We start from the raw sequence: 27,686 nt of genomic DNA, 5'->3' as shown, positions 1-27,686 counted from the left end.
CTGTAATACCCTTGCTACAACCCAGTATAGAGTTGATTTGTTATAATTAATTGGTATTAAATTTAAAAGGTGATCGAATTGCTCCTAATTTGTAATGTCGTTAATGCATTTATTTTGAAGCAATGTTTCAAAAATGTACAAGTGAATAGGTTGGTTTACTTTTAAGTTAAAATTTCCCACGTATCTTGTTAAAGTTTTGACCAATGAGGTAACTTGTTAAGTTGTGGCCAATGGGAGAGTGGACTGGTTTCTGGGAAAGAACAGAGAGGGAAAGGTTGAAAGAAGAGAGAGGAGAGATGTTAGTGGGGTTGGTGAAGGAAAACGACTAAAGGAAACAATACAGACAACAACCCATTGACATATGTCCTCACGTCCGCAAAACTGTATGCCACTGGTCATCATTGGCTGGCTGCGTTGTCTCCCTATGACTTTAGTCTCAAGTACAGGCCCGGCAGGCAGAACATAGATGCCGATGCTTTATCTCGCCGCCCTCATCAGCAATATGCAGTGGAACAAGATTGGAGAGACATTCCTGCATCCGGTGTTAGAGCCATGTGCCAGATGTCTAATGTTGTTAGAATAACTCCTGGATCGTCTCATATTAGAGTGATTGATCAGTTGGGAGCCTCTATGCATGCTGTGCCTCAAGCATACTGTAACCTGAGCATGCTGACGTCTAACATGCCCAGATTGAGCACTATGGAACTTTCTGCATCACAACAAGAAGACCCTTGCTTAGGAGAGATGTGGGTTGCTCTTAATAAACATGATATCACCAGGGTGACCAAGACCAAACATCCCCTCATCTCTTTGCTCCTGAGAGAGTGGGAGAAGCTAAAGATGGAAGATGGTGTTATGTACAGGATCACACATCCGCCAAACAAGACTCGTCATGCTCAGTTACTTCTTCCAGAGAAGTTCAGAACTATGGTTCTCACATCACTGCATGATGACTCAGGTCATTTAGGATTTGACAAGACGTATGGACTTGTAAGAGACCAGTTCTACTGGCCACGCATGAAGATGGAAGTAGAAGAGTACTGTAAGTCCTGTGCTCGCTGTGTACAGAGGAAAACACTTCCAAAGATAGTTGCTCCGCTTGGTCATATGCAAAGTGATTTACCTATGGACCTTGTGTGTATGGATTTCCTGTCCATTGAGCCTGACTCCAGTAACACAGAGAATGTTCTGGTCATTACGGATCATTACACGAGATACGCTCAAGCTTTTCCTACGAAGGATCAGAAAGCAAAGTATTGTGGGAGAGGTACTTCATCCATTATGGTCTGCCCAAGAGGATGCATAGTGATCAAGGTAGAGATTTTGAAAGTCCACTCATACATGAGCTACTGAATATGCTTGGAGTGGAGAAGTCAAGGACAACACAATATCATCCTCAGGGAGATCCGCAACCCGAGAGATTCAACTGAACTTTGTTGAACATGCTTGGAACTCTTGATCCTAAACGAAAGAACAAATGGAGTCAGTATGTTGGGCATCTAGTGCACTCGTATAACTGTAGTCGGAATGAAGTGACTGGCTATTTACCATATTTTTTGATGTTTGGACGTGAAGCTAGATTGCCCGTTGATATCTGTTTTGGAGTCTCGAGTTATAGCTCTTCAGAGAACTTACCTCAAGTATGTATCTGATATGAAGAAACAGTTACACGCTACTTACAAACTTGCTGAGAGCACTGCTGGAAAGCAAAACCAAGAAAACAAACAGCGATATGATAAGAAGATTCGCTACACGCAACTCATGCCTGGAGACAGAGTCCTCATACGGAATCTAGGACTGAAAGGAAAACATAAGTTGTCAGATCGATGGGCCTCTACGCCATATGTGGTGGAAGTTCAGAAGTCAAACTTACCTGTGTTTCTTTTGAAGCCTGAAATTGGAGATGGACCCATTAAGATTCTTCATTGAAATCACCTGCTACCACTGGGGCAGAAAGTGCGCATAGAACCTGTGGTTAACATAGAACCAACACCTGGTAGAAGGACCCTGCAAAGAAGGAGGAAGAGAAAGGGAAATTAAAAGTTGCCTGGAAACTGTACTCCTCAGAATGATGAGAAAGTTGAAGAGGTTAAGAATCCAGAAGATGAGAAGGATTTTGACTCAGAAGATGAGGACATGTATGGCAAAGCAATTAACATTTTGTCCTGAGTACAAAATGTTATGTTTGGGGCAAATCCAATACAACACATTACTTAGTACCACTCTCCACATTTTCAAGCATAGTGGTGGCTGCATAATGTTATAGTATGCTTGTAATCATTAAGGACTAGGGAGTTTTTCAGGATAAAAAATACACAGAATGGAGCTAAGCACAAGCAAAATCCTAGAGGAAAACCTGGTTCGGTGTGCTTTCCTCCAGACACTGGGAGATTAATTCACCTTTCAGCAGGACAATAACCTTAAACACAAGGCCAAATCTACACTGGAGTTGTTGACTCAAGAGGTTAAATACTTATCTAATCAAGATATGTTAGTGTTTTATTTTTAATATTTTCTTTCCAAATGTTAGAATTTTTCTTCCACTTTGACATTACAGAGTATTTTGTGTAGATCGTTGACAAAAAATACAATTAACCCCACTTTGTAACAGAACAAAAAGTTTATCCCCCACACACAGCACTACGCATGGAAGAGACAGAAATAAACTGCAATAGGGGAGCACCCTCAGAGACCTTAGAGTGGGTATGGGATGTGGTTGCCAGATTAGGGAGGCAGGGAGCAGGGAGGGAGGAGAAGAGAGGGAGGAGAGGGGGTGTTTCTCTCTCTCTCTAGTTGTCAGCCAATAAACAGTCGGCAGAGCTAATCAAATAAATGACCCTGTCGACTCTTTGTCTGGTCAAACATTTTGACATCTGTCTTTTGGCATATATTGTGTCAATTGTGTCACTGAATTCTCTGCTTTGTGGTGTTATTGAATGACAGCGTAACTCGACATTGCTCAGAACGCTTTCACCCTCTCTTCCTGTTTGTTTAGTGTTGTGTTATAAGCGTAAATCTCTTTTCTCTGACTGGTCTGAAGTTTAGACTTTTCAGTCAACCCCAGAGCGAGCCAGCTACATCAATCTACACCTGTACAGCTCATATTGCATATGGTTCCAAAATGTTCCATGTCTTTCATGCAGACGTTTGACAAAATTATTTTTGAGGTGAATGAGGCCAACTTGTGTTCACACCCACTCACACACAATCCTTGGAATTCCAACCTATATATACAGTAAAAGGGTGTGCCTGTAATGTATGTTATACAGAGCTTGAAAGAGTCGACAACAAGCTCCTCCCATTTGAAATGAGGCTATTGGGAAAATGGGCCGGAGTCTCTGTGTCAGTGACCATATAGTCTACAGGGTTTCCATCCAGGAAGCTGAACGTTTATGGGGGTAACGTGAACCCCCACTTGTTCAGTTGGGATTCACACCCACCCAGATACCTTTTCAGTCGCGCAAATACTGTGCCGCTGCCACTTTCAAGTCATGGCAGTCTTCTTGATCCTATAGGTGTGGAGGAGTGCTTTGTGACATGCTATGGCTTGAACTGAGGTTTTGAGCCAAAGCTGACACATTGAGAGGTAGCTACAGGATTACATTACAGTACTACATTATTATTGGCAATGTATGTGGGAACAGGGGCTACAAAGGGAGAGAAATGCATTCTCTCTCTCCACACACACACACACACACACACACACACACACACACACACACACACACCGGCAAATGTTTCACTATCTTTGTGGGGACGTAAAATTAATTTCCATTCAAAATCCTATTTTCCTTAACCCTAACCTTAACCCTAACCTTAACCCCTAACCCTAAACACTAACCCTAATTGTAACCCTAAACCTTACCCCTAAACTTAAAATAGCCTTTGTCCCACGAGGGAGAATTTTCCTTGTTTTACTCTCCTTGTGGGGACTTTGGGGGATTTCCGGTACCCATGAGGAGCCCACACACACACGGAAAAGCCTAACAGACAGCACAGTAGTTAGTCTGTGCACCCGTAGCCCACTTTCAATAACTGCCACAGTCTCAGACTCTCTCCGTGCTGCGTTCTGGGAAACTCACCTGGAGCAACCAGGGACTGCCTTCATCTTAATATCTCACAGGTAATCTACCTCCCTCTGCCAACCCGTAACTTTCACAAATACAGTCCAGCTGCCATGCAGAGACCGAGAGAGATATTGAGATCTTTATTTGTTCAGCTGGGTCCAAGGAAGCCATTTGGCCATTAAATACAGTATCAAGCTGTAAGAGAAGCTTATTTACTGAGTTATTTATATTCACTGGACTGTATCAAGGTTGAAGTAGGGTATTAGAAGTGTGGGGCATCATCGTTTGCCAGGCAAATAAAGTCCTCTGGCTCACAAGCCACCTCAAGAACGGTTGTTGACCCTAGTAAACAACGGAGCAGTGTGAACTGGAGATGAGAGATGAGATAAACAGCACTGTTAAGCCAGGCGGCAGGCAGGGGCACTGCGCGCACACACACACACACACACACACACACACACACACACACACACACACACACACACACACACTAGGAGGTAAACTGCTCATTAAACTTTAGTGTCAAACTTAACCAGCAAGCCACGACCCAGAACAAAAGCCCTTCCAGGTCTGTCTCGATGATGAACAGCTACTAAGCTCTGATCTACAGTGAGTTGTTCCTTTTGGCCTCACGTAAACCACAGTCATATTAACTGGTGTTTGATCCACTAACCCCATATCAGCTCTGATCTACGGTCAGTGTTCCCTTTTCACTTCATATAACAGACATGACTGTTGTCTGATACTCTGACTCTATATTAGTGCAAGCCAAGACACCACTTCACCCATGAGGATACACTTGTCTCAAGGCATGGCTGTAGTGTAGTATTTATACACAGCCCTTGTCAGTCAGTCTCCCAGTCATCCAGGCAGGCGGTGTGATCTGGATCTCACTGGTGTCCGCCTTGGCTGGGGAGGCGATTAAACGCTAAACCCAGTTAAACTGCTGCTCATCTCCCTAATTAGACCGTAATTATTGTCTCCGAGTCGGCCTGACACAGCGCTGCCTGACAGGGACAACAGGTCGGTGGGTGTGAATAGCCACCGGAGATAGCTTAGCCTAGAGCTATTTTGGCCGCTAAGACCCAGGGGCTATGTCCCAAATGGCACCCTATTTAGTGTACTACTTTTGACTACATAGGAAATAGCATTTGGGATGCAGACTGAGTAAGCACTGTGAGCTGGATCAGAAGCCATCCAGCCGGGTGCAGGATCCTCCCTCCTCCTTCTCCCGTTAGCCCCAGCCACAGGGCCACAGGGTCGTTTCCTATGCAGAAAATAGTTTACACCCATTAACACCATGTAATTTCATTCAACATGTAGGGCTAGCCTGTCTTTTGCTGGGTGTGTAGAGCCCCTGTTGCGCAATAGATCCATGTTCACTCTCACTCTCAACAGTCAGTTACTGTAAAAGGTCAGCCCGAAGGCTTGGCTCGACATATAGGAAGGCTTGGCTCGACATATAGGCTTGAGAGAGATCAATTTAAAGCCCCTATATGTGCTTCATATGTGTGTTATTTGTGCAACAAGTGCAATATATCTCAAGGATAGTCGGTAAGTGGCCCACAATTTGATTGACATGAAGGAAAGGCTGAGAGAGGAACACAATCGATCACAGCGATGCAGCTTGGAGCAGAGGAGGTTTATGCATGTATAGAAACCTTTTATGGTGATATTGATCTGCTAGTTGATAGTACATTATATAGGCTAACCACCAGCTCACCCACTGTGGTGCAGGACCAGGTCAATGGGTTCATCTCAATGGTGAATGAATTTGACTTCTGCAGCTGCACTCACATCAAGAAAACTGGACAGGTTCCAGTAAATTCCCTTTGTAGTCCTCCAACGCTATATTACTTTGGTTTATCTTGTACTTTTGGCTACGTGATGAAGGATAGGAAAATGAGAATAGACAACCTCTTCTGGTATTTGTTTTTTCTTTTTCTTTAACCTTTCTTTAACCTGGTGTGTCCTCCTCCGTCAGTGGTTTTGTGACCACACAAAAGCCTTGACGTGGCGGTATTTAATGATGGCTGCCAGGTTGACGAGTTTGTTGTGAAGACAATCTGGGGAAGACCGACCAATACGCTAGCTAACCTTCACGCTCACTTTCATGTGGTGCTTTGGTTTAGTGATGACAAAGCTGGATGCCTCGCTGATAATTGTGTGCGTGTGTGTGTCTTCATAACACATACCATATGTGTGAAATGAGCCTTAGGGAGGTGGTGGTGTTGTGTACGTGTTGTGTTTCTCTCTCCGGGGGCCAGGAGAGAGGGGGATAGATAATGAGAGAGTGAGAAAGCGAGAGAGTGAGGGAAGGAGAGGTGGGGGAGTAGAGGAGACAGACTGGGACAATTGGCAGCAAGGGAGATCCTTTTTGGAGTCGACCCACGGTTTTATTAACACACATACAGTACACACACACACACACACATACACACACACACACTGGACACAGCTGTCCTGTGTCTCTCCACACTGGTAGCTCAGGGTGATGGTGAGAGGCGAGGGGGGGGATAGCCGAGCAGGCGAGATGGTAAATAAAGGGACTTTAGGCCTCAGATGTCCAGCTCGTTGGCTTCTTTGGTGACGTATTTTAGAGCGTTGTGGCATGCTAGGGCACTGGGGTCAGCAGCATGAAACAAGGCCTAGTGGGAAAAGGATATTTGCATGCCAGCTCTAGTGTTCAGTGAGTTTATATTTTTTAGAAATTGGAATAAGCAACGTCTTTGACTTCTTGTCAAACAGATGGATGTCACGATCGTTGATGAACGGGACGGACCAAGGCGCAGCGTGATATGCATACATGTTTATTAGACTTATAAACACAACGACAAAACAAGAAACGAAACGTGAAGTCCAAGGTACACAAACAACATACCTTTCACGGAACAAGATCCCACAACCCACTAGTGCCAATAGGCTGCCTAAGTATTGTCCCCAATCAGAGACAACAAGCGACAGCTGCCTCTGATTGGGAACCACACCGGCCAACATAGAAATAGACATACTAGATTCTACAACAAGAACTAACACAACAAGGAATACACACACCCTGACTCAACATATAAGCGTCCCCTGAGTCAGGGCGTGACAATGGAAAACAGGTCTTAAAAAACATCTAGCAGAAAAAGTCTTAAAAGGTATTAGAAATGCATCGAAACACAATAATGTAGAACTAAAGACTTCTGCCAACTAATATCAACACTTATATTTAGTATAGGATATATATATTTTCTTTTAAAGGGACACTTCAGGATTTTGGAAATGAAGCCCTTTATCTACTTCCCCAGAGTCAGATGAACTCATAGATACAAATTGTATGTCTCTGCGTGCAGTTTGAAGGAAGTTGCTAACTAGCATTAGCGCAATTGCTAACTAGTGTTAGTGCAATGACTGGAAGGCTATGGTAACTGCTAGCTTGCTAGTAGATACCATAGACTTCCAGTCATCGCCCTAACACTAGTTAGCATTGGCTTGCAAAACTACCTTCATACTGAATCCATTGCCAAAATCCCAAAGTATCCGTTTAAGAAACATTGCCTTATGCCTTGAAATTCAGTTACCAAAAACCCACATATCTTTAAGATTTTTCCAATTTCGCTCCCTCATGAAGAGGGAGGATAATGAAAGTTCACAGAAGTAACAAGTAAAGGTAGACCTATCAATTAGTTATAGTGTTGAAATTCTGTTACCGATTATTCCGAAATTCTATTACTGATTTGGAATTTCTGCAATTGAATTGGCTACAATGGGAAATTGTAGTAGTCACAAACCACACTCGTTCTGTGGTCTTGTGGTCAAAGCAAGAGTGTGGAGAGTCTGGACAACCCCTCCCTCTTTCTCGCCAATTAATGTCACCTCTCCATGCTCTTACTGACGCCTACCCATAAGCCCCCTCTCTTTCCACTTTCCAGCATCCTCACCCACTGACCAACGACCGACACCGTTAGATGGACATTGAAAAGTAGAAAATTGGTCATCCCGCCATGGCCTTCAATGTCCACAGACTTAGTTTTTTGGTCCGGTCCTGACCAGCCTTGATTTCAGCATCCACAGACCTCTGGACCAGCCTTCATTTGGACCAAACATATACATCCATGATTGGTTCAGATTTGGTCCGGTCTGGACCAAATCTGAACAAATCATGAATGTCTATGTTTCACAAGTTTGGACAGCACAGTACAGTACATTACAGTAAAGTAGAGCACATTACAGAAAAGTAGAGTAGCGTCGATTATAGCTCAGTACAATAAAGAAAAGACAAGTTTAGTTCAGTACAGTACAGTCTTGGACTTTACAATAGAGTAGAATAGAGTGGAGTAGAGTTCACTACAGTACACAGTAGACCATGAGTTGAGTTCCCTATAATGTACTGAACTGAACTGTACTGAACTATACTGTACTGAACTATACTTGACTATACTGTACTGAACTATGCTGTACTGTACTGAACTGTACTGTACTGAATTGTACTGCACTGAATTGTAGTGAACTGTACTGAACTGTACTGAACTGAACTGCACTGCACCGAACTGAACTGTACTGCACTGAACTATGCTCTACTTTACTATACTGTACTGAACTATACTGTACTGTACTGTACTCTACTGTGCTCTACTGTACTGAACTATACTGTACTGAACTATACTGTACTGAACTATACTGTACTGTACTGTACTCTACTGTGCTCTACTTTGATGTCCAAACTTTTGAAACATAGACATCTATGATTGGTTCAGACCAAATGTGGTCTTGTTTGGTGGCGGAGCTCATTAAAATAATAGCCAGTGTGTAGAATAATACCCAAATATGCAAAGGATATTGTATATTTCTACCTTTGTGTACCTATTTAGGATGCATCACCATGAAGACAATGACATTAATATCTATAATTCTACATTTCTGTGTAGTACAGATCAGGGACCCATGATGAAATTCTGTTACCACAATTCTGTTACCAGTTGTAAATCCACTTCACTTACTGTAGTTCAGTAAGATTTTTTCCAACTCGAGGTATCATGTCATAGCTGACACCCCATTCTTTATGCAGAGATCTTTGAATCTAAATTCTGAGATGATATTTAATAGTTTTTGGAAAATGTGGACACGTAAAAAACTGAGGGAGATTTTACCGAAATTCTGTTACCAAACTTTGCACAGTTCTTCCAGTAAATGTGTTTTTGTGAAATGTTCTGTGAAATTGTTAACAGAGTTGTATTGTTTGTTAAACTTTGAAATCAACGTTTTTTGTTTGGCATACATTTTAATTCCGTTAACGTGGAATTGCCCTTGACCTACATTGAACCCGGTCGCCTAGCCAGTGTGTGATAACAGCTATCACTATGTCACACTCCATTCGTCGCTAATGGAAAGGGCTTGTCAATATCCCAGCAGCCAGCTAACACGCAAACACACACACACATATATACATACACACACACGGAGAGCAGCCCCACAGGTTCATGGCCAAAGGACAAACCGCTGTTATGGCCCCCAATAAAAACTGACCTGGATCAGGAGGAAGCAGGGAGAAAACCGTGGTGCCTTGGAGCCAACGAGGCATAATCACACCGTAAGATATATTAGTCTATCTGCTTATACTTGTCTTGAGGGGGGAGAGAAGGATACAGTAAACAAAGTATGTATGAATAGAGCAGTGCGTAGTGTGTGTGTTCTGGACTTCAGTTGGTGGTAGCCCCACGTGAAGCTCAACGTTGTGATAAGGTTGCAGTTAGGTTATAATACATTACTTATCTTGTATGAACAGAGTAGTGTGTCAGAGTTTGTACAAACTGCAGTTGGTTACAGCCATTAATCACATGTTGAACTGAATGTTGCAGTAAGGTTGTCATAAGGTTGAAAACAGTAACGATAGGCTACATGAATAGAGGAGAAAGTGTTCTACTCATCCTGCAGTTGGCTGTAGCCACTGACTAGCCATGTGGAAAAGCCATCTGAAGCTGAATGTTGCAATAAGGTTGCCTTACGGTTGTCATGCTAACAGGACCCGTCTACTGTTCACCCAGAGAGGTGCTTCATGTAGCCCAGGAGCACAGTGTCACTTTGACTCTGTCATCGCCCTCCTGTACTCTTAGGAACCATCTAGACTGCTGCTGAGGGCTTCGTAAATTACCGCTGTGTGTGTGTGAGGGTTAAGCTCGTTTGCAGTGTTATGTACCCTGGTGGTCCGTCCGTCTGTCCGGGTGCTGGACTTGACCGCACAGTCACCCCACTGGGTTTGCCTTGCGTGAGCTAAAACACTGCTCCTTCTCCACCGCTGGCGCTGTTAATACTACTCTGCCAGGGAGAGTTCCCATAGGGGAAAGCCAGTCACATCTAGAATTCACACACTTCTGTACATCTCCTACTTATGTAACGTTTTAAAGAGGTTGTTATGATGCTGGGTTGGGGAGGTTAGATGGATATTATGGTCACTTTAAGGCTGTGCGAAGTGCAACTGATGCGTTAACTGAGTTAGTGAGGTCTAAAGCTGCTCTGATTGCTGCAGACGGTGTGTGTGGGTGCGTGTGCACGTGTGTCCGTGCGTGCGTATCATTAGCAGGTGTAGGAGGGAAAACGGTGGCCTTGCGAGACCCGAGATCAAAGAAGGATCTTGTCGGGCTGTTGGGGGTTGAAGTGGGAAACTCGACACATGGCTGATTTCTAAGGATGTATTCATAACAAGCAACACGGATAGCTGAGGAGTTCTCTAGGATTAAAGAAACACACGGTTGAGCAGTATTTGGCATGGGGATCTGAGGCCGTGTGTGGGAAGGAAGGACAGTGGAGTGGGATAGTAAGATGGTGACAGGGAGGGAAATAGTGAGGTAGCGTTGATAGTGAAGGAAAAGGAGAGAAATAGTGTGAAGGAAGGACGGTGAATCTATTATTACCCTTCAAGTCAGGTTTTCGTTGTCAGTCAGTACATTCCAGAAAGTCTACGTATTTTCATTCCTCTTATTTCATTCATTTTACATTGACATTTTAGTCATTTAGCAGACGCTCTTATCCAGAGCGACTTACAGTTAGTGAGTGCATACATTTTTTTCATTCATTCTTTAACTTCTGCCTTCATTTTTCTCAAGGATCTTTTGTTTTCCTTCTGCATTCCCTCATCTATCTCAGTCCCTCTGCCTCAAAATCTTCAAAACAAATATTTCTGGTAGTAAATCTAAATGCAGCTGGCAACAACAACACACACACACACACACACAGACAGCGGTCCATTAAATAGTCATGCTTGGCCTAGAGTGACTCATCTAATGCAGGGAACGTGCCTCGTACACAGCCACTGGTCTACTGTCTAAACCTATGGCATCAGAGGAGGCTGGTGGGAGGAGCTGTAGGAAGACGGGCTCATTGTAATGGCTGGAATGGAATCAATGGAATGGAGTCAAACACGTCGTTTCCATTTTTTAAATGTGTTTGGTACTATTGATTCCATTCCAGCCATTACAATGAGCCTGTCCACCTATAGCTCCTCCCACCAGCCTCCTCTGTCTGGCATAGCCTCCAACAGAACACAAACAGGTATTCTGGTGTGCGTTGAAGTCATGGTTCATCATCCATTTAGCGGTAAGAAAGCCAGAAGAACATACACATGCAGGTTTCCCATTCCACGACCACAACTGAATGTTTTGGAAGCAGGCGTGGAAATGTTAGTTATAACGGAGGTTGAGTCTGTCTTTGTTTTGTTGTGCATTTGTGCCAGAGGTTTTTGTACATTTTACATTTTAGTCATTTAGCAGACGCTCTTATCCAGAGCGACTTACAGTTAGTGAGTGCATACATTGTACACACACTACCAGTCAATAGTTTGGACACACCTACTCATTCAAGGGTTTTTCTTAATTTTTACTATTTTCTACATTGTAGAATAATAGTGAAGACATCAAAACTATGAAATAACACATATGAAATCATGTAGTAACCAAAAAAGTGTTAAACAAATCAAAATATATTTTATATTTGAGATTCTTCAAATAGCCACCCTTTGCCTTGATGACAGGTTTGCACACTCTTGGCATTCTGTCAACCAGCTTCATGAGGTAGTCACCTGGAATGTATTTCAATTAACAGGTGTGCCTTCTTAAAAGTTATTTTGTGGAATTTCTTTCCTTCTTAATGTGTTTGAGCCAATCAGTTGTTGTCACACCCCCTGACCTAGAGAACTCTTGTTTGTTGGGTCAGGGTGTGAGTTTCAGTTTGAGATCTATGTGATTATATTCTATGTTGGAGATCTAGTATGTGTATGTCTAGATCAGAGGCAGCTGTCGCTCGTTGTCTCTGATTGGGGATCATACTTAGGTAGCCTGGTTGCCTACCTTAGTTGTGGGGTCTTGACCCTGGTTTGGCTTGTTTGTGTGTAGCCATAGTGAGCTTCACGTTACGTTGCTTTTGTTGTTTTTGTTGAGTGTTTATTTGTTGTAATAAACATGTATGCATAGCACGCTGCACCTTGATCTGACCGGTCTCTCAACGACCGTGACAGAAGATCCCACCATAAAAGGACCAAGCAGCGTGCCCAGAAGGAGCAAACGCCTGGGACTCAACGGGAGGTAACCTTGGTAGATGTCCTCCTCGGTTGGGGGAAAATTACTGAGGAGGAGGCCGTCCGTTACCGGGAGGCAATGAAGGACCCTGGGCGAAGGAAGAAGCCCGGGTAGGAGAGGATCAACAGCGACATCAACGGTGCCGGCCAAAGAGGAAGCCCGAGAGGCAGCCCCAATATTTTTTCTTGGGGGGGCTAAAGGGGTGGTCGGGGATCGAGAGAGAAGAGCCCCGACCATTGCACCCGTGGGGGTTCCAGGTGGAGTCCCTACAACCATGGGAGCAGGAATGGGAGCAGTTTTACACAGAGGTGTCGGAGGAAGACGACGACGATGGAGGAGTCCTCACTGGAGGGGGATTGGCGGTGGAGAGAGAAGGACTGGAACAGTCGTGGATCTCCAACGCCAGTTCCCAGCCCGGTACGCCCCGTGCCTGCTTCTCGCACCAAGCCAGTGGTGCGTGTTCCCAGTCCGGCACGGCCCGTGCCTGCTCCTCGCACCAAGCCAGTGGTGCGTGTTCCCAGTCCGGCACGGCCCGTGCCTGCTCCTCGCACCAAGCCAGTGGTGCGTGTTCCCAGTCCGGCATGGCCCGTGCCTGCTCCTCGCACCAAGCCAGCGGTGCGTGTTCCCAGTCCGGCACGGCCCGTTCCAGGACAGAAACACGCACCTAAAATGGAGTCAGCAGGTACAGTCGGTCCGTCCGGATCTTTGGAGGAACGTATCCAACGGCAGACGAGCAGGATCCAGGCTCTCGGCAGCGCAATGGAGCGCGTGGTGAGTACATTGGAGAGAGGGGAGAGAGGTGGCGTTTCTACACCTCCTCCAACCACACAACTCACCCGACCTCCAGCGACGGTCCCCTGCAGGGAGCACTTTAGTGTGTCGGTGTCTAGTCTGGGGCCGGCAACCAGCCCAACTACAGGGTTGGAAACCACCTCTGCGTCGGTGCCCAGGTTGGGCACGACGTACAGCCCCGTTTTGGAGCAGGAGCTCCTAAACGTGTCGGTGCCCAGTCTGGGGCCGGCAACCAGTCCTACTACAGGGCTGGAATTTTCCTCTGCGTCGGTGCCCAGGCTGGGCATGGCGTTTAGTCCTGCTCCAGAGATGGGGATGGATACGGGTCCGGAAGTTTGCTCCACTCCAGAGCCAGAGCAGTCCGCTCCACCGGGGTCCAGATCAGCTCCGGTCAGCTGCTCCACTCCGTAGCCAGAGCTGTCCGCTCCACCGGTGCACAGTCCAGCTCCGGTCAGCGGCTCCACTCCGGAGCCAGAGTAGTCCGCTCCACCGGGGTCCAGTTCAGCTCCGGTCAGCGGCTCCACTCCGGAGCCAGGGCAGTCCGCTCAACCGGGGTCCAGTTCAGCTCTGGTCAGCGGCTCCACTCCGGAGCCAGGGCAGTCCGCTCAACCAGGATCCAGTTCAGCTCTGGTCAGCGGCTCCACTCCAGGCCCAGACGTCAGTCCCTCTCCAGGTTCGGGGCCTCCCACACCAGGGTCCAGACAGGGCTTGGTGCATCGTGGGAGGAAGGAGAGGGGAAGCATCGCGCCGAGGTCCAGACCAGACCAGGGGTGCAACGGGGAGGCAGAGAGGGAGAGGTCGTCACGCCCGGAGCCGGAGCCGCCTCCGAGGCTAATGCCCACCCGGACCCTCCCCTGTTATTTTAGGTTTTGCGGCCGGAGTCCGCACCTTTGGGGGGGGTACTGTCACGCCCTGACCTAGAGAACTCTTGTTGGTTGGGTCAGGGTTTGAGTTTCAGTTTGAGGTCTATGTGATTATATTCTATGTTGGAGATCTAGTATGTGTATGTCTAGGTTTGGCTGGGTGTGATTCCCAATCAGAGGCAGCTGTCGCTCGTTGTCTCTGATTGGGGATCATACTTAGGTAGCCTGGTTGCCTACCTTAGTTGTGGGATCTTGACTCTGGTTTGGCTTGTTTGTGTGTAGCCATAGTGAGCTTCACGTTACGTTGCTTTTGTTGTTTTTGTCAAGTGTTTATTTGTTCTAATAAACATTTACGCATACCACGCTGCACCTTGGTCTGACCCGTCTCTCAACGACTGTGACAGTTGTGTTCTATTTGGTAAAAGACCAAGTCCATATTGTGTCAAGAACAGCTCAAATAAGCAAAGACAAACGACAGTCCATCATTACTTTAAGACATGAAGGTCAGTCAATATGGAACATTTCAAGAACTTTGAACGTTTCATCAAGTGCAGTTGCAAAAACCATCAAGCGCTATGATGAAACTGGTTCTCATGAGGACCACCACAGGAATGGAAGACCCAGAATTACCTCTGCTGCAGAGGATAAGTTCATTAATGTTACCAGCCTCAGAAATTGCAGCCCAAATAAATGCTTCACAGAGTTCAAGTCACAGACACATCTCAACATCAACTGTTCAGAGGGGACTGTGTGAATCAGGCCTTCATGGTCGAATTGCTGCAAAGAAACCACTACTAAAGGACACCAATAAGGAGAAGAGACCTGCTTGGGCCAAGAAACACGAGCAATGGACAGACCGGTGGAAATGTGTCCTATGGTCTGGAGTCCAAATTGGAGATTTTTGGTTCCAACATCCTTGTCTTTGTGAGACGCGGTGTGGGTGAACGGATGATCTCTGCATGTGTAGTTCCCACCGTAAAGCATGGAGGAGGAGGTGTTATGGTGTGGGTGTGCTTTGCTGGTGACACTGTCTGTGATTTATTTAGAATTCAAGGCACACTTAACCAGCATGGCTACCACGGCATTCTGCAGCGATACGCCATCCCATCTGGTTTGGGCTTAGTGGGACTATCATTTGTTTTTCTACAGGACAATGACCCAACACACCTCCAGGCTGTGTAAGGGCTATTTGACCAAGAGGGAGAGTGATGGAGTGCTGCATCAGATGACCTGGCCTCCACAATCCCCCGACCTCAACCCAATTGAGATAGTTTGGGATGAGTCGGAAAGCAGAGTGAAGGAAAAGCAGACAAAAAGTGCTCAGCATATGTGGGAACTCCTTCAAGACTGTTGGAAAAGCATTCCAGGTGAAGCTGGTTGAGAGAATGCCAAGAGTGTGCAAAGCTGTCATCAAGGCAAAGCTGGTTGAGAGAATGCCAAGAGTGTGCAAAGCTGTCATCAAGGCAAAGGGTGGCTATTTGAAGAATCTCAAATATAAAATATATTTTAATTTGTTTAACACTTTTTTGGTTACTACATGATTCCATATGTGTTATTTCATAGTTTTGATGTCTTCACTATTATTCTACAATGTAGAAAATAGTAAAAAATAAAGAAAAACCCTTGAATGAGTAGGTGTGTCCAAACTGGTACTGTACATATGGTTGTGATTGTTGGGTTAAACGGAAGGCACGGTAGAGACAGAGGAACACATGTTTCCCTGCACCTAATTGATACCACTTCATGTATGTGCGTGAGCACACGCACACAAACATGACACATGTACACTCCAGTATGATAATGTTGGAGGCTATGGAGAAGTAAGGGCTTTCTTTTGTTTGGCTGAAGTTGACAGAAAGTGCCTGTAAGAGCTATTCATTTAAACATGTAAGCATTTAGGCTTAGTCTCGATGTGAGTGTTGGTCGGTTGCTTATGAAGGATTCATTGAACACCCATTCTTATCTATGAAAGCAGTTATTAAACAGGTGTTCTGGTCCCCTTACCTACCACTGATATTAACAGAGGACTTAATTGTTCCCTATTAGACAAAGTGAGCTCAGTCTCAAGAAAGGTGTGGTCTTTTCTCTCAATACGGTGAGTGACCTGTAAATGAGTGTCTACTGTAATAGAACTTTATACAGTAAAATAACTCTTCTTCTATGGGGTTCTAATGTATTCAGAACGTCTCAAACCTGCGAACACCAACCAAGAGTATGGAAAGAAGTCGGCCTAAGGGACACGGAGATGGGTGGGATAGGTGGTATATTATCAACACCGACCATACCGATCACTTATCGGAGGCATTTTGCTGATATCGTTCATTACAATAAGTAGCCTATACTAGAGAAATTAGAAGTTTGAAATGAAATAAGTTTGCTAATATGGGTGATTGTTAATGGGACAATTGATGGCTACAACCATCAAACTAGTAGTAGTAGTAGTTTAAAGGATAATAAGAAAAAAACGGTGCAGATTAATGTTATAAACGTATCGTTCTATTTATCATTATCGCATCAATTCAGGCAATTTATCACGATATGGATTTTTGTCCATATCACCCAGCTCTAATCTATAGGAAGTCGCCCGTAGGCATTGCAAGTCAGTAAAACAAATTCCACGACAGTTTAGCCTGTTTTTTCGTAGGCATTGTCCTTTTGAAGTGCTTGAATCCTCAACAGTTTACATTTTACATACGTACGTACGTGCGTGTGTGTGGCCACCGAGTTGGAACATGCAACTGCAGGGAGAGCAGGACTCGCAAGCCGCTGCATGCTCGTGAGAAAAGTGGATTGTTCAGAATTGGCAAAAAAGCTAGATATCAGCACAGCTTGCGAGCTTGTTCTTGTGGGCTACGTAAATAGTGGTGCTTTCACCTCACATTCCCTCCTAACTGATGCACGACGGTCATATTGGTCCTTTACACCCTCAGGGATTTACCTCTGTTCCTTTGTGAACTTCCTACAGGTCCCACATTAATAACCTCTCTTTCTTTCTTCCCATCTCTCTATCCACCCACCTGTTTTAATCCCTCTATTCCATCCCTCTATCCACCCACCTGTTTTAATCCCTCTATTCCATCCCTCTATCCACCCACCTGTTTTAATCCCTCTATTCCATCCCTCAATCCACCCACCTGTTTTAATCCCTCTATTCCATCCCTCTATCCACCCACCTGTTTTAATCCCTCTATTCCACCCCTCTATCCACCCACCTGTTTTTATCCCTCTATTCCATCCCTCTATCCACCCACCTGTTTTAATCCCTCTATTCCATCCCTCTATCCACCCACCTGTTTTAATCCCTCTATTCCATCCCTCTATCCACCCACCTGTTTTAATCCCTCTATTCCATCCCTCTATCCACCCACCATCCCTCTATCCACCCACCATCCCTCTATCCACCCACCTGTTTTAATCCCTCTATTCCATCCCTCTATCCACCCACCATCCCTCTATCCACCCACCATCCCTCTATCCACCCACCTGTTTTAATCCCTCTATTCCATCCCTCTATCCACCCACCTGTTTTAATCCCTCTATTCCATCCCTCTATCCACCCACCTGTTTTAATCCCTCTATTCCATCCCTCTATCCACCCACCTGTTTTAATCCCTCTATTCCATCCCTCTATCCACCCACCTGTTTTAATCCCTCTATTCCATCCCTCTATCCACCCACCATCCCTCTATCCACCCACCATCCCTCTATCCACCCACCTGTCTCTCAATCTCTCTCTTTCTTGATCCATTTCTTTCTTTCTCCCTATCTCAAACACTTTTCCTTCCTTCCTTCCTTCCTTCCTTCCTTCCTTCCTTCCTTCCTTCCTTCCTTCCTTCCTTCCTTCCTTCCTTCCTTCCTTCCTTCCTTCCTTCCTTCCTCTCTCTCTCTCTCTCTCTCTCTCTCTCTCTCTCTCTCTCTCTCTCTCTCTCTCTCTCTCTCTCTCTCTCTCTCTCTCTCTCTCTCTCTCTCTCTCTCTCTCTCTCTCTCTCACATGCATGCACACATATCCTTCCCTTCTGTCCTCCTCTCCAGGTAAGGCGGCTACTACCGACACCAGTCTTGGAGGGGACTATGGTGTACCCACCCCAGGCCCCGCCTTCAAGGAGGTGTGGCAAGTCAAGGTGTGGCCAAAGGGGCTGGGCCAGGCCAAGAACCTGGTGGGCGTCTACCGGCTGTGCCTGACCGACAAGACGGTCAACTTCGTCAAGCTCAACTCAGACGCCGCCGCCGTGGTCCTGCAACTGATGAATGTGCGGCGCTGCGGTCACTCCGAGAACTTCTTCTTCGTGGAGGTTGGTCGTTCCGCGGTCACGGGCCCCGGGGAGTTCTGGATGCAGGTGAGATGAGATGTAACACAGGCCCAGTCTCTGGGGTTACAGCTCTGAATGGTTACTGTGTTTTGATTGGCAAGCTGTGTATTCATCCTAATGCATGACCATTTGATGTTGGCTAAACTTAAAGGAAAAGAGACAGTAGGGAATTTGTTATGGGTTAGGTTAAGTTTAGGTTAAAGGTTAAGGTTATGGATTAGAGGTTAGAACATGTGGCCGACTCGACATGTGGTTGTAAACCCATAGAGTATAACTGTTCTGTCTCATGCAGGTGGATGACTCTGTGGTGGCCCAGAACATGCATGAGACCCTGCTGGAAGCCATGAAGGCCCTGAGCGAGGAGTTCCGCCAGCGCAGCAAGTCACAGTCCAACTCCGGACCAGGAGGGGGCGCTACAGCCTCCAACCCCATCAGCGTCCCCTCGCGACGCCACCACCCCAACCCGCCCCCCAGCCAGGTGGGCTTCACCCGCAGGCCCCGCACTGAGCCGCCTGGAGGGGCTGGAACTGGGGGCAACAGTGCCAACGCATCGCCCACTCCCCGCCACAGCTTCCCCAGGTCACGCACAGCCAGTGACGGGGGTAAAGGTGAAGAAGGAGTGGGTGGAGTGTGTGGAGGGGTAGGGCAGAGTTCCAGTCCTACTACCAACGGGTCCTACTCCACCACGCCCATCCTCAAGTCCAAATCGGCCTGCTCGGCCCCCACCCTGGCCAAGAACAACCCCCTGGGCCTGATGCGCTCCATCTCCAGCCCAGCCCCCTCCCCGGCCCCCAGCCTCTCCTCCAGCTCTGGCCACGGCTCAGAGTTTGGGGTAGTGGTTGGTGCGACCGGAAGAGGTGGTGGAGGAGCAGGGGGCGGTGCATACAGCCGCGTCCCCTCCCACAATGCTTCCGTGTCGGGCTCCCCCAGCGACTATGGCTCCTCGGACGAGTACGGCTCCAGCCCTGGGGAGCAATCCTCCCACTCCCTTCTGGCCCCCTCCCCCAACATGCCTGGAGGGTCAGCCGGGTCGGGCGGCCTGGGCGGCCATGGTCAATCCCTGGATGACGAGGCTGCTAACTACATCCTAATGGGCCAGTGTAGTGGAGCCACGTCATCTGGCTCTCTGCCTGCTGGTGCATCCAGCTCAGCCCCTTCCCACCAGCCCCAGACCAGGAGGGTCCTGCGGCGCTCCTCCAGCCGGGAATGTGAGGCCGAGAGGCGGCTGCTGAGCAAGCGGGCGTCCCTGCCGCCCATGGCCCTGGAGCGCCTGGTCACACGGCCCCGCAGGGGGGAGGAGGAGCAGGACGAGGACGCGGCCGACTACGCCATTATGTCACGCAGCACTAGCAGGGAGTCCTTCACCACCTCCTCTTCACGGAGAGACTCTGAGATAAGCCCCGGTGGAGGGGTGGGAGCAGGGGGGTACCTGGACGTGGCTGGAGCGTTGGGTAGAGGTGGAGGTATAGTGCGGGATAACGGCTACATGTCCATGCTACCGGGAGGAGTGACCCAACCCCCTGTCTCCCTCACCAACTCGCTTTCCGCCTCTGTTGCCGACGAGTCCAAGCCAGCGGACGACTACATGGCCATGACACCCAACAACAGCGTATCACCGCCACAACAGATCCGGCCCCCTCCCGGAGACGGCTACATGATGATGTCACCCAACAGCAGCTGTTCTCCGGACCAGCGTGGTGGCCTGGCAGGCGGGGCCTGGGTGGGCAGCAGCAGCGCAGACAGCCGGGCGGGCAGCGACTACATGAACATGTCCCCCATCAACGCCCGCTCGGCCAACAGCAGCCCCCCTCCCCCTGAGCAACTCCCTCAGGCAGACCACCATCCCCTTCAGCAGGCCCCCAAGATGGTCTACTCCTACTACTCACTGCCCCGCTCCTACAAACACACGCCACCTGGTGGACACTTTGAGGACGGCCGAGGCAGGAGGCCCAATGGGAGCGGTGGTAGTAGAGGGGTTGGCAGGGCAGTGAGTGGTCGTCAGGACCCAAATTTGGGTGCGGTCCAAGGTCGCCACCTGTCCTTCTCCTCGTCCTCATACTCCTCCAGCTCGGCCAGCAGCGAGAGCCTAGGGGAGAACGAGGATAGGTCTTCCCAGGGAGCAGGCCCCTCAGGTGGGGGAGCTCACTCTAAAGACATAGGGCTCCTCCAGCAGAGACAGGCGGCCCCCAAGCAGGGCCAGCAAGGGCGAGCCAGGACCCGGCCGGTCAGCCTGTTTGTGGACGTGTCCAAAGCCAACACCCTCCCCAGGGTCCGGGAGAACCCCCTCCCCCCGGAACCCAAGAGCCCAGGGGAGTACGTCAGCATCGAGTTCAAGCGGGACAAAAGCACCAGAGGAGGGCCAGGATGTGGGGGAGGGAGGGGACTCAGACATGGGATGTCCCTCCCTCGCGGTTCCAGCCAGCGCCCCTCACACCAGCCCGCGTCCTGCCTGGGGGGGTTCCTGCCTCTCTCCTGCAGTCCCTCGGCCCCCCTGACGCCCCTCACCCCTCCATTAGCCTCTGAGTATGTCAACATGGACCTGGGGCCCTCTCCGTCCCCCTCGCCCCTCTCCCTGACACCGCTGGGCTTCCCTTCCTTCCCCACCCCTCCTACGCCCCCTCCCATAGCCCGGGCACCCAAGGCCCACGGCGAGCTCAGGGTGTCCCCTCAGCAGCAAGGGGGAACCGAGGGGGCTGAAGCGGGATCCAGGATAAACAGACAGACTACCCCCGTGGTGGTGACTCAATCAGAGTCCCCTACCTCCTGCGGGGACTATACAGAGATGGCCTTCAGCCTGAACAACAACACCGTTGCCAGCTCGACGTCCAATAACACCTCCCCCAAAGCCTCCTCCCCAGCCAGGCCCGAGCCCCCAGTCCCTGTCCTCACCCTGGGCTTGGACTTCCCCCTGGCCAAAACCGGGCCCAAAGTGATCCGGGCCGACGCCCAGGGCCGCAGACGCCACTGCTCCGAAACCTTCCTCGCTTCCCCCTCTCTCCCTCCCCAATCCTCCTCTTCCTCCTCCTCCAACTCCTCGTCGGCCGCCTCCCTCTTCCCGGAGCACGCCCAGGCTGTGGCTCGCCGGCTGGGGTTTGAGGGCATGCTGTGGGGAAACGGAGCATCAGCCGAGCAGCTCCCCTTGCAGTTCCTCCATCCCGGGCCGGGCCTGCCCTCTGCCCAGGCTTTATCCATGGAGCAGGGCCTCAACTACATAGACTTGGACTTGGCTAACAAAGAGAGCCCTCATTCAGCCCTAGACGGGTCTTCAACTGTCCAGGCCAACCCCCTTCGCCTCTACTCGTCCATGCTCACTGGGGGGGCTGGGGCGGGGGTGTCCGGGGCTAGAGTGGGGGGCAGTGTAGGCTCCAACCTCAACACCTATGCCAGCATCGACTTCTACAAGTCAGAGGAGCTGCGAACGCATCAGAACGGAAACAAGGATGGTACAGGTGAGAGGCACTGTTTTTTCACGTCTACTCCTTTTGCCATATTATGGTAGTAGTCTAAATGTCAATTTTGCACTCTCTCCCCCTCTTGCTCCCATCAATCTCTCTCTCTCTCTCTCTCTCTCTCTCTCTCTCTCTCTCTCTCTCTCTCTCTCTCTCTCTCTCTCTCTCTCTCTCTCTCTCTCTCTCTCTCTCTCTCTCTCTCTCTCTCTCTCTCTCTCTCTCTCTCTCTCTCTCTCTCTCTCTCTCTCTCTCTCTCTCTCTCTCTCTCTCTCTCTCTCTCTCTCTCTCTCTCTCTCTCTCTCTCTCTCTCTCTCTCTCTCCCACTTCCATCCCCGTGTCCTGCTGCTACTGTCTGCATTATTCAGATGAAACAGTGGCCTTTTAGATAATCAAATGAAACTGAGCAGTTCTGTCAATCTATGTTTATATTCAGGCCCACCTGGCGCCGGATTACACACACACACACACACACACACACACACAGAAACCAATCAAATATTTGTTAGTGTCTATTTAAGCCTAAATCAAAGGTATGGTTAGTCTGCTATCTGTAGCTAAGTCTAAAGGGCAGAGCAATATTCAACCTTTTTAAAATTCAATTTCATTTGTAGCGATTGCATAAGGCTGAAACAACCTATTAAAACATTTACAATTCTTATTACATGAAAATGTACTTATCGATTTTTTTTCATGTCTCAGACTGCACATTCTATGCCATTTTATCAACTGAAAATATCCATTTAGAAAAAAGTTAATAACAAATCCTATACTAGCCTTGCGTTTTCCTACATTTTCTCTGAGAAAGAGACAAACATCTTCTCTGTGAGAGAAGCCAGTCTTCCTTGACTTAGCCTGAGCTGGCTCATTAGAGAAGTCTGCCTGCTGTATCTGTATAGATAGACCCCAGTTAAACCCTGAGTGGGGATTTATAAGCCGGTAGTAACTAGTAAAGTACTGAGTCGTGGAGCGTTAGCACTAGCTAGCCTTCACAATGTGAAGTTATGGGGAACTTTAGCCCTCCACAGTGTGTCGTTATGGGGAAATCTCTGTCTGTACATGTTAGCATGGTCGCGTAAGCCAGGCAGCATGGGGCAGAATGTTACACGTTGGCTGTGAATGTTGAGAGGGGGCCAGCATTTCACTAACTCATACTGCTCCCAAATGCTTCTGCACAGTGTCCCCTCCTCCCTTCATCCCTCCAGTCCATTCCGCCTCCCCCTTTTTCCTCCTCCAATAAATGATCCTTTTGTTCGGGTGTTTCTGCCGTGGTGGGTTGCCAGCTCCCTTCAGCTGGGCCAGGCTGGACTGAACTGAACTGAGCTCCCCCCTCTCCCCTTTAAAGTGTTCTCGCTCTCTCTCTCTCTCTTTTGCTCCGTATTTCTCTCTATTTCTCTCTATTTCTCTCTTTCTCTCTATTTCTCTCTCTCTCTCTCTCTCTCTCTCTCTCTCTCTCTCTCTCTCTCTCTCTCTCTCTCTTTCTCTCTTTCTCTCTCTCTCTCTCTCTCTCTCTCTTTCTCTTCTTTCTCTTCCCTCTGTTTTCACATTGTGTCTCGCTCCATCCCGGAACGATGAGAGAAGGCAGATAAAAATAGATTTTGGGAGTGCATGGGAAGTACCCCTCTTATGGAGAAAAGAGGAAAGCAACTAGGATAGAGAGAACGAATGCCAGATAGGAATAGAATGAGAGCCAGTGTGAATGAAGTGTGAAGAACCCAAAAGTACAGATTGATCCGGGGCTTACGACGTGGTTTGGAGCAATTATTTGTTTTGTCTGTGCATTTATTTAGACCTAAGATTTTAGGTAAACTAACTCTGATCCATGGTAATTGTGGGGATTTCTTTCTGGCAGGCTCCAGCGTGTGTGGTTGTGTGTGTGTGTGTGTGTGTGTGTGTGTGTGTTAGTGTGTGTGTGTGTGTGTGTGTGTGTGTGTGTGTGTGTGTGTGTGTGTGTGTGTGTGTGGGTGGTTGTGGATGTGTTTAACTATAGTTGTGGGGACCAGAAATCCCCACAAGAAGAGTAAACTAACAAAAATCTGACCAACTGGGGACATTTTGTTAGTCCCCACAAGGTCAAATGCTATTTCGAGGGGCTTAAGGTTAGAATTAGTGTTAGGGTTAGAATTAGGTTAGGGTTAGGAGCTAGGGTTAGTTTTAGGGTTAGGAGCTAAGGTTTAGGGTTAGAGTTAGGGTTAGGGGTTAGGGAAAATAGGAATTTGAATGGGACTGAATTGTGTCTCCCCCACAAGGTTAGTTATACAAGACTGTGTGTGTGTGTGTGTGCACGTGCGTGCGTGCGTGCGGTGTGTATGTGTGAGAGGGTGAGAGTGTGTGTGAGAGGCTGTGGTGAGTGGATGTCTGTTTACGTAGAGATTATTTGTGGGTGTGTATGGCATGTGTAGTGTACAGTGCACACAACTGCATGCGTGTGACCGTTTATGTGTTTTTTAATGGGAGCTTTAAATGATTTAGATGGGAACTGCACTGTGAACACGTGTCCCCTCTTAAACACACACATCTGTGTTTAGGGTTACCTCATACTTGTGTGTGTTTCAACTACGGTGTTTTGCACAAGGTTATTTGAAACTGTGTAGGATGGAAATCATGGAAATCAAATCACCCTGTAGGCCATGCCAACATGTTTCAGGAAGACCATATTAGTCTTCTCACCACCATGCCTCAGGCTTCCCCCCTAACCTCCTCATTACAACGGTTGATAATGTACCTCTATCCTCGGTCATTTGAAAAAGGCTACCAATGCTAAACCGACACCTAGCCCCTACACCAGGCCCGTACCCCCTAAATTGACACCTACCCCGGCCCCTAGCCCCTATACCTAGCCCCTATCCCGGGCCCCAGGCCCCTAGCCCCTAAACTGACACCTAGCTCCTACCCCGGGTCCCTAGCCCCTAAACTGACACCTAGCCCCTACCCCGGGCCCCTAGCCCCTACACCTGGCCCCTACCCCTCTACCCTCTATGAGTTTCCCCCAACTACTGACGCAGGATCCGATACTTTGAAATCTTTTCAATTCAATAAATATTTGTAAGTCTCTGAAGGGGCAGCATAGAAACAGAAAATCATGACCAACTTACTTACAGTGGGGAGAACAAGTATTTGATACACTGCCGATTTTGCAGGTTTTCCTACTTACAAAGCATGTAGAGGTCTGTCATTTTTATCATAGGTACACTTCAACTGTGAGAGACGGAATCTAAAACAAAAATCCAGAAAATCATATTGTATGATTTTTAAGTAATTAATTTGCATTTTATTGCATGACATAAGTATTTGATCACCTACCAACCAGTAAGAATTCCGGCTCTCACAGACCTGTTAGTTTTTCTTTAAGAAGCCCTCCTGTTCTCCACTCATTACCTGTATTAACTGCACCTGTTTTAACTCGTTACCTGTATAAAAGACACCTGTCCACACACTCAATCAAACAGACTCCAACCTCTCCACAATGGCCAAGACCAGAGAGCTGTGTAAGGACATCAGGGATAAAATTGTAGACCTGCACAAGGCTGGGATGGGCTACAGGACAATAGGCAAGCAGCTTGGTGAGAAGGCAACAACTGTTGGTGCAATTATTAGAAAATGGAAGAAGTTCAAGATGACGGTCAATCACCCTCGGTCTGGGGCTCCACAGATCTCACCTCGTGGGGCATCAATGATCATGAGGAAGGTGAGGGATCAGCCCAGAACTACACGGCAGGACCTGGTCAATGACCTGAAGAGAGCTGGGACCACAGTCTCAAAGAAAACCATTAGTAACACACTACGCCGTCATGGATTAAAATCCTGCAGCGCACGCAAGGTCCCCCTGCTCAAGCCAGCGCATGTCCAGGCCCATCTGAAGTTTGCCAATGACCATCTGGATGATCCAGAGGAGGAATGGGAGAAGGTCATGTGGTCTGATGAGACAAAAATAGAGCTTTTTGGTCTAAACTCCACTCGCCGTGTTTGGAGGAAGAAGAAGGATGAGTACAACCCCAAGAACACCATCCCAACCGTGAAGCATGGAGGTGGAAACATCATTCTTTGGGGATGCTTTTCTGCAAAGGGGACAGGACGACTGCACCGTATTGAGGGGAGGATGGATGGGGCCATGTATCGCGAGATCTTGGCCAACAACCCCCTTCCCTCAGTAAGAGCATTGAAGATGGGTTGTGGCTGGGTCTTCCAGCATGACAACGACCCGAAACACACAGCCAGGGCAACTAAGGGGTGGCTCCGTAAGAAGCATCTCAAGGTCCTGGAGTGGCCTAGCTAGTCTCCAGACCTGAACCCAATAGAACATCTTTGGAGGGAGCTGAAAGTCTTTATTGCCCAGCGACAGCCCCGAAACCTGAAGGATCTGGAGAAGGTCTGTATGGAGGAGTGGGCCAAAATCCCTGCTGCGGTGTGTGCAAACCTGGTCAAGACCTACAGGAAATGTATGATCTCTGTAATTGCAAACAAAGGTTTCTGTACCAAATATTAAGTTCTGCTTTTCTGATGTATCAAATACTTATGTCATGCAATAAAATGCAAATTAATTACTTAAAAATCATACAATGTGATTTTCTGGATTTTTGTTTTAGATTCCATCTCTCACAGTTGAAGTGTACCTATGATACAAATTACAGACCTCTACATGCTTTGTAAGTAGGAAAACCTGCAAAATCGGCAGTGTATCAAATACTTGTTCTCCCCACTGTATATGACCTAGGTCCCTGCATTTGCATAGCCTGTCATAGTGGTGAACACACCAGTAGCATGGCACTGCCCTGTATCGCCTGTCATAGTGGTGAACACACCAGTAGCATGGCACTGCCCTGTATCGCCTGTCATAGTGGTGAACACACCAGTAGCATGGCACTGCCCTGTATCGCCTGTCATAGTGGTGAACACACCAGTAGCATGGCACTGCCCTGTATCGCCTGTCATAGTGGTGAACACACCAGTAGCATGGCACTGCCCTGTATCGCCTGTCATAGTGGTGAACACACCAGTAGCATGGCACTGCCCTGTATCGCCTGTCATAGTGGTGAACACACCAGTAGCATGGCACTGCCCTGTATCGCCTGTCATAGTGGTGAACACACCAGTAGCATGGCACTGCCCTGTATCGCCTGTCATAGTGGTGAACACACCAGTAGCATGGCACTGCCCTGTATCGCCTGTCATAGTGGTGAACACACCAGTAGCATGGCACTGCCCTGTATCGCCTGTCATAGTGGTGAACACACCAGTAGCATGGCACTGCCCTGTATCGCCTGTCATAGTGGTGAACACACCAGTAGCATGGCACTGCCCTGTATCGCCTGTCATAGTGGTGAACACACCAGTAGCATGGCACTGCCCTGTATCGCCTGTCATAGTGGTGAACACACCAGTAGCATGGCACTGCCCTGTATCGCCTGTCATAGTGGTGAACACACCAGTAGCATGGCACTGCCCTGTATCGCCTGTCATAGTGGTGAACACACCAGTAGCATGGCACTGCCCTGTATCGCCTGTCATAGTGGTGAACACACCAGTAGCATGGCACTGCCCTGTATCGCTCTGTAATGCTGTAGTGCTTCCTGGCAAGCCTAAGGGCGACATGGCATGTTGGCAACTCCTCAAAGCTCCATGCCAAGTGTGGAACTTCTGGAGAGGTGCTTAA

The 27,686-nt window shown here is 48.0% G+C and overlaps 1 protein-coding gene across 1 annotated transcript in view; it reads left to right on the top strand.

The window, feature by feature from the left end:
- Window positions 1-27,686, top strand: part of si:ch73-335l21.1 (insulin receptor substrate 1-B) — a 53,430-nt gene that overhangs the window by 3,924 nt on the left and 21,820 nt on the right. The window contains exons 2-3 of the mRNA XM_041867951.1: window positions 18,310-18,614; window positions 18,880-22,036. Of these exons, the coding sequence (XP_041723885.1) occupies window positions 18,310-18,614; window positions 18,880-22,036 (3,462 nt within the window). The remainder of the gene's footprint in view (window positions 1-18,309; window positions 18,615-18,879; window positions 22,037-27,686) is intronic.

This window comes from Coregonus clupeaformis, chromosome 39 (genome assembly GCF_020615455.1).
Source record: "Coregonus clupeaformis isolate EN_2021a chromosome 39, ASM2061545v1, whole genome shotgun sequence".
Lineage (NCBI taxonomy): Eukaryota > Metazoa > Chordata > Actinopteri > Salmoniformes > Salmonidae > Coregonus > Coregonus clupeaformis.
This window is presented reverse-complemented; position numbering and strand designations above follow the sequence as displayed.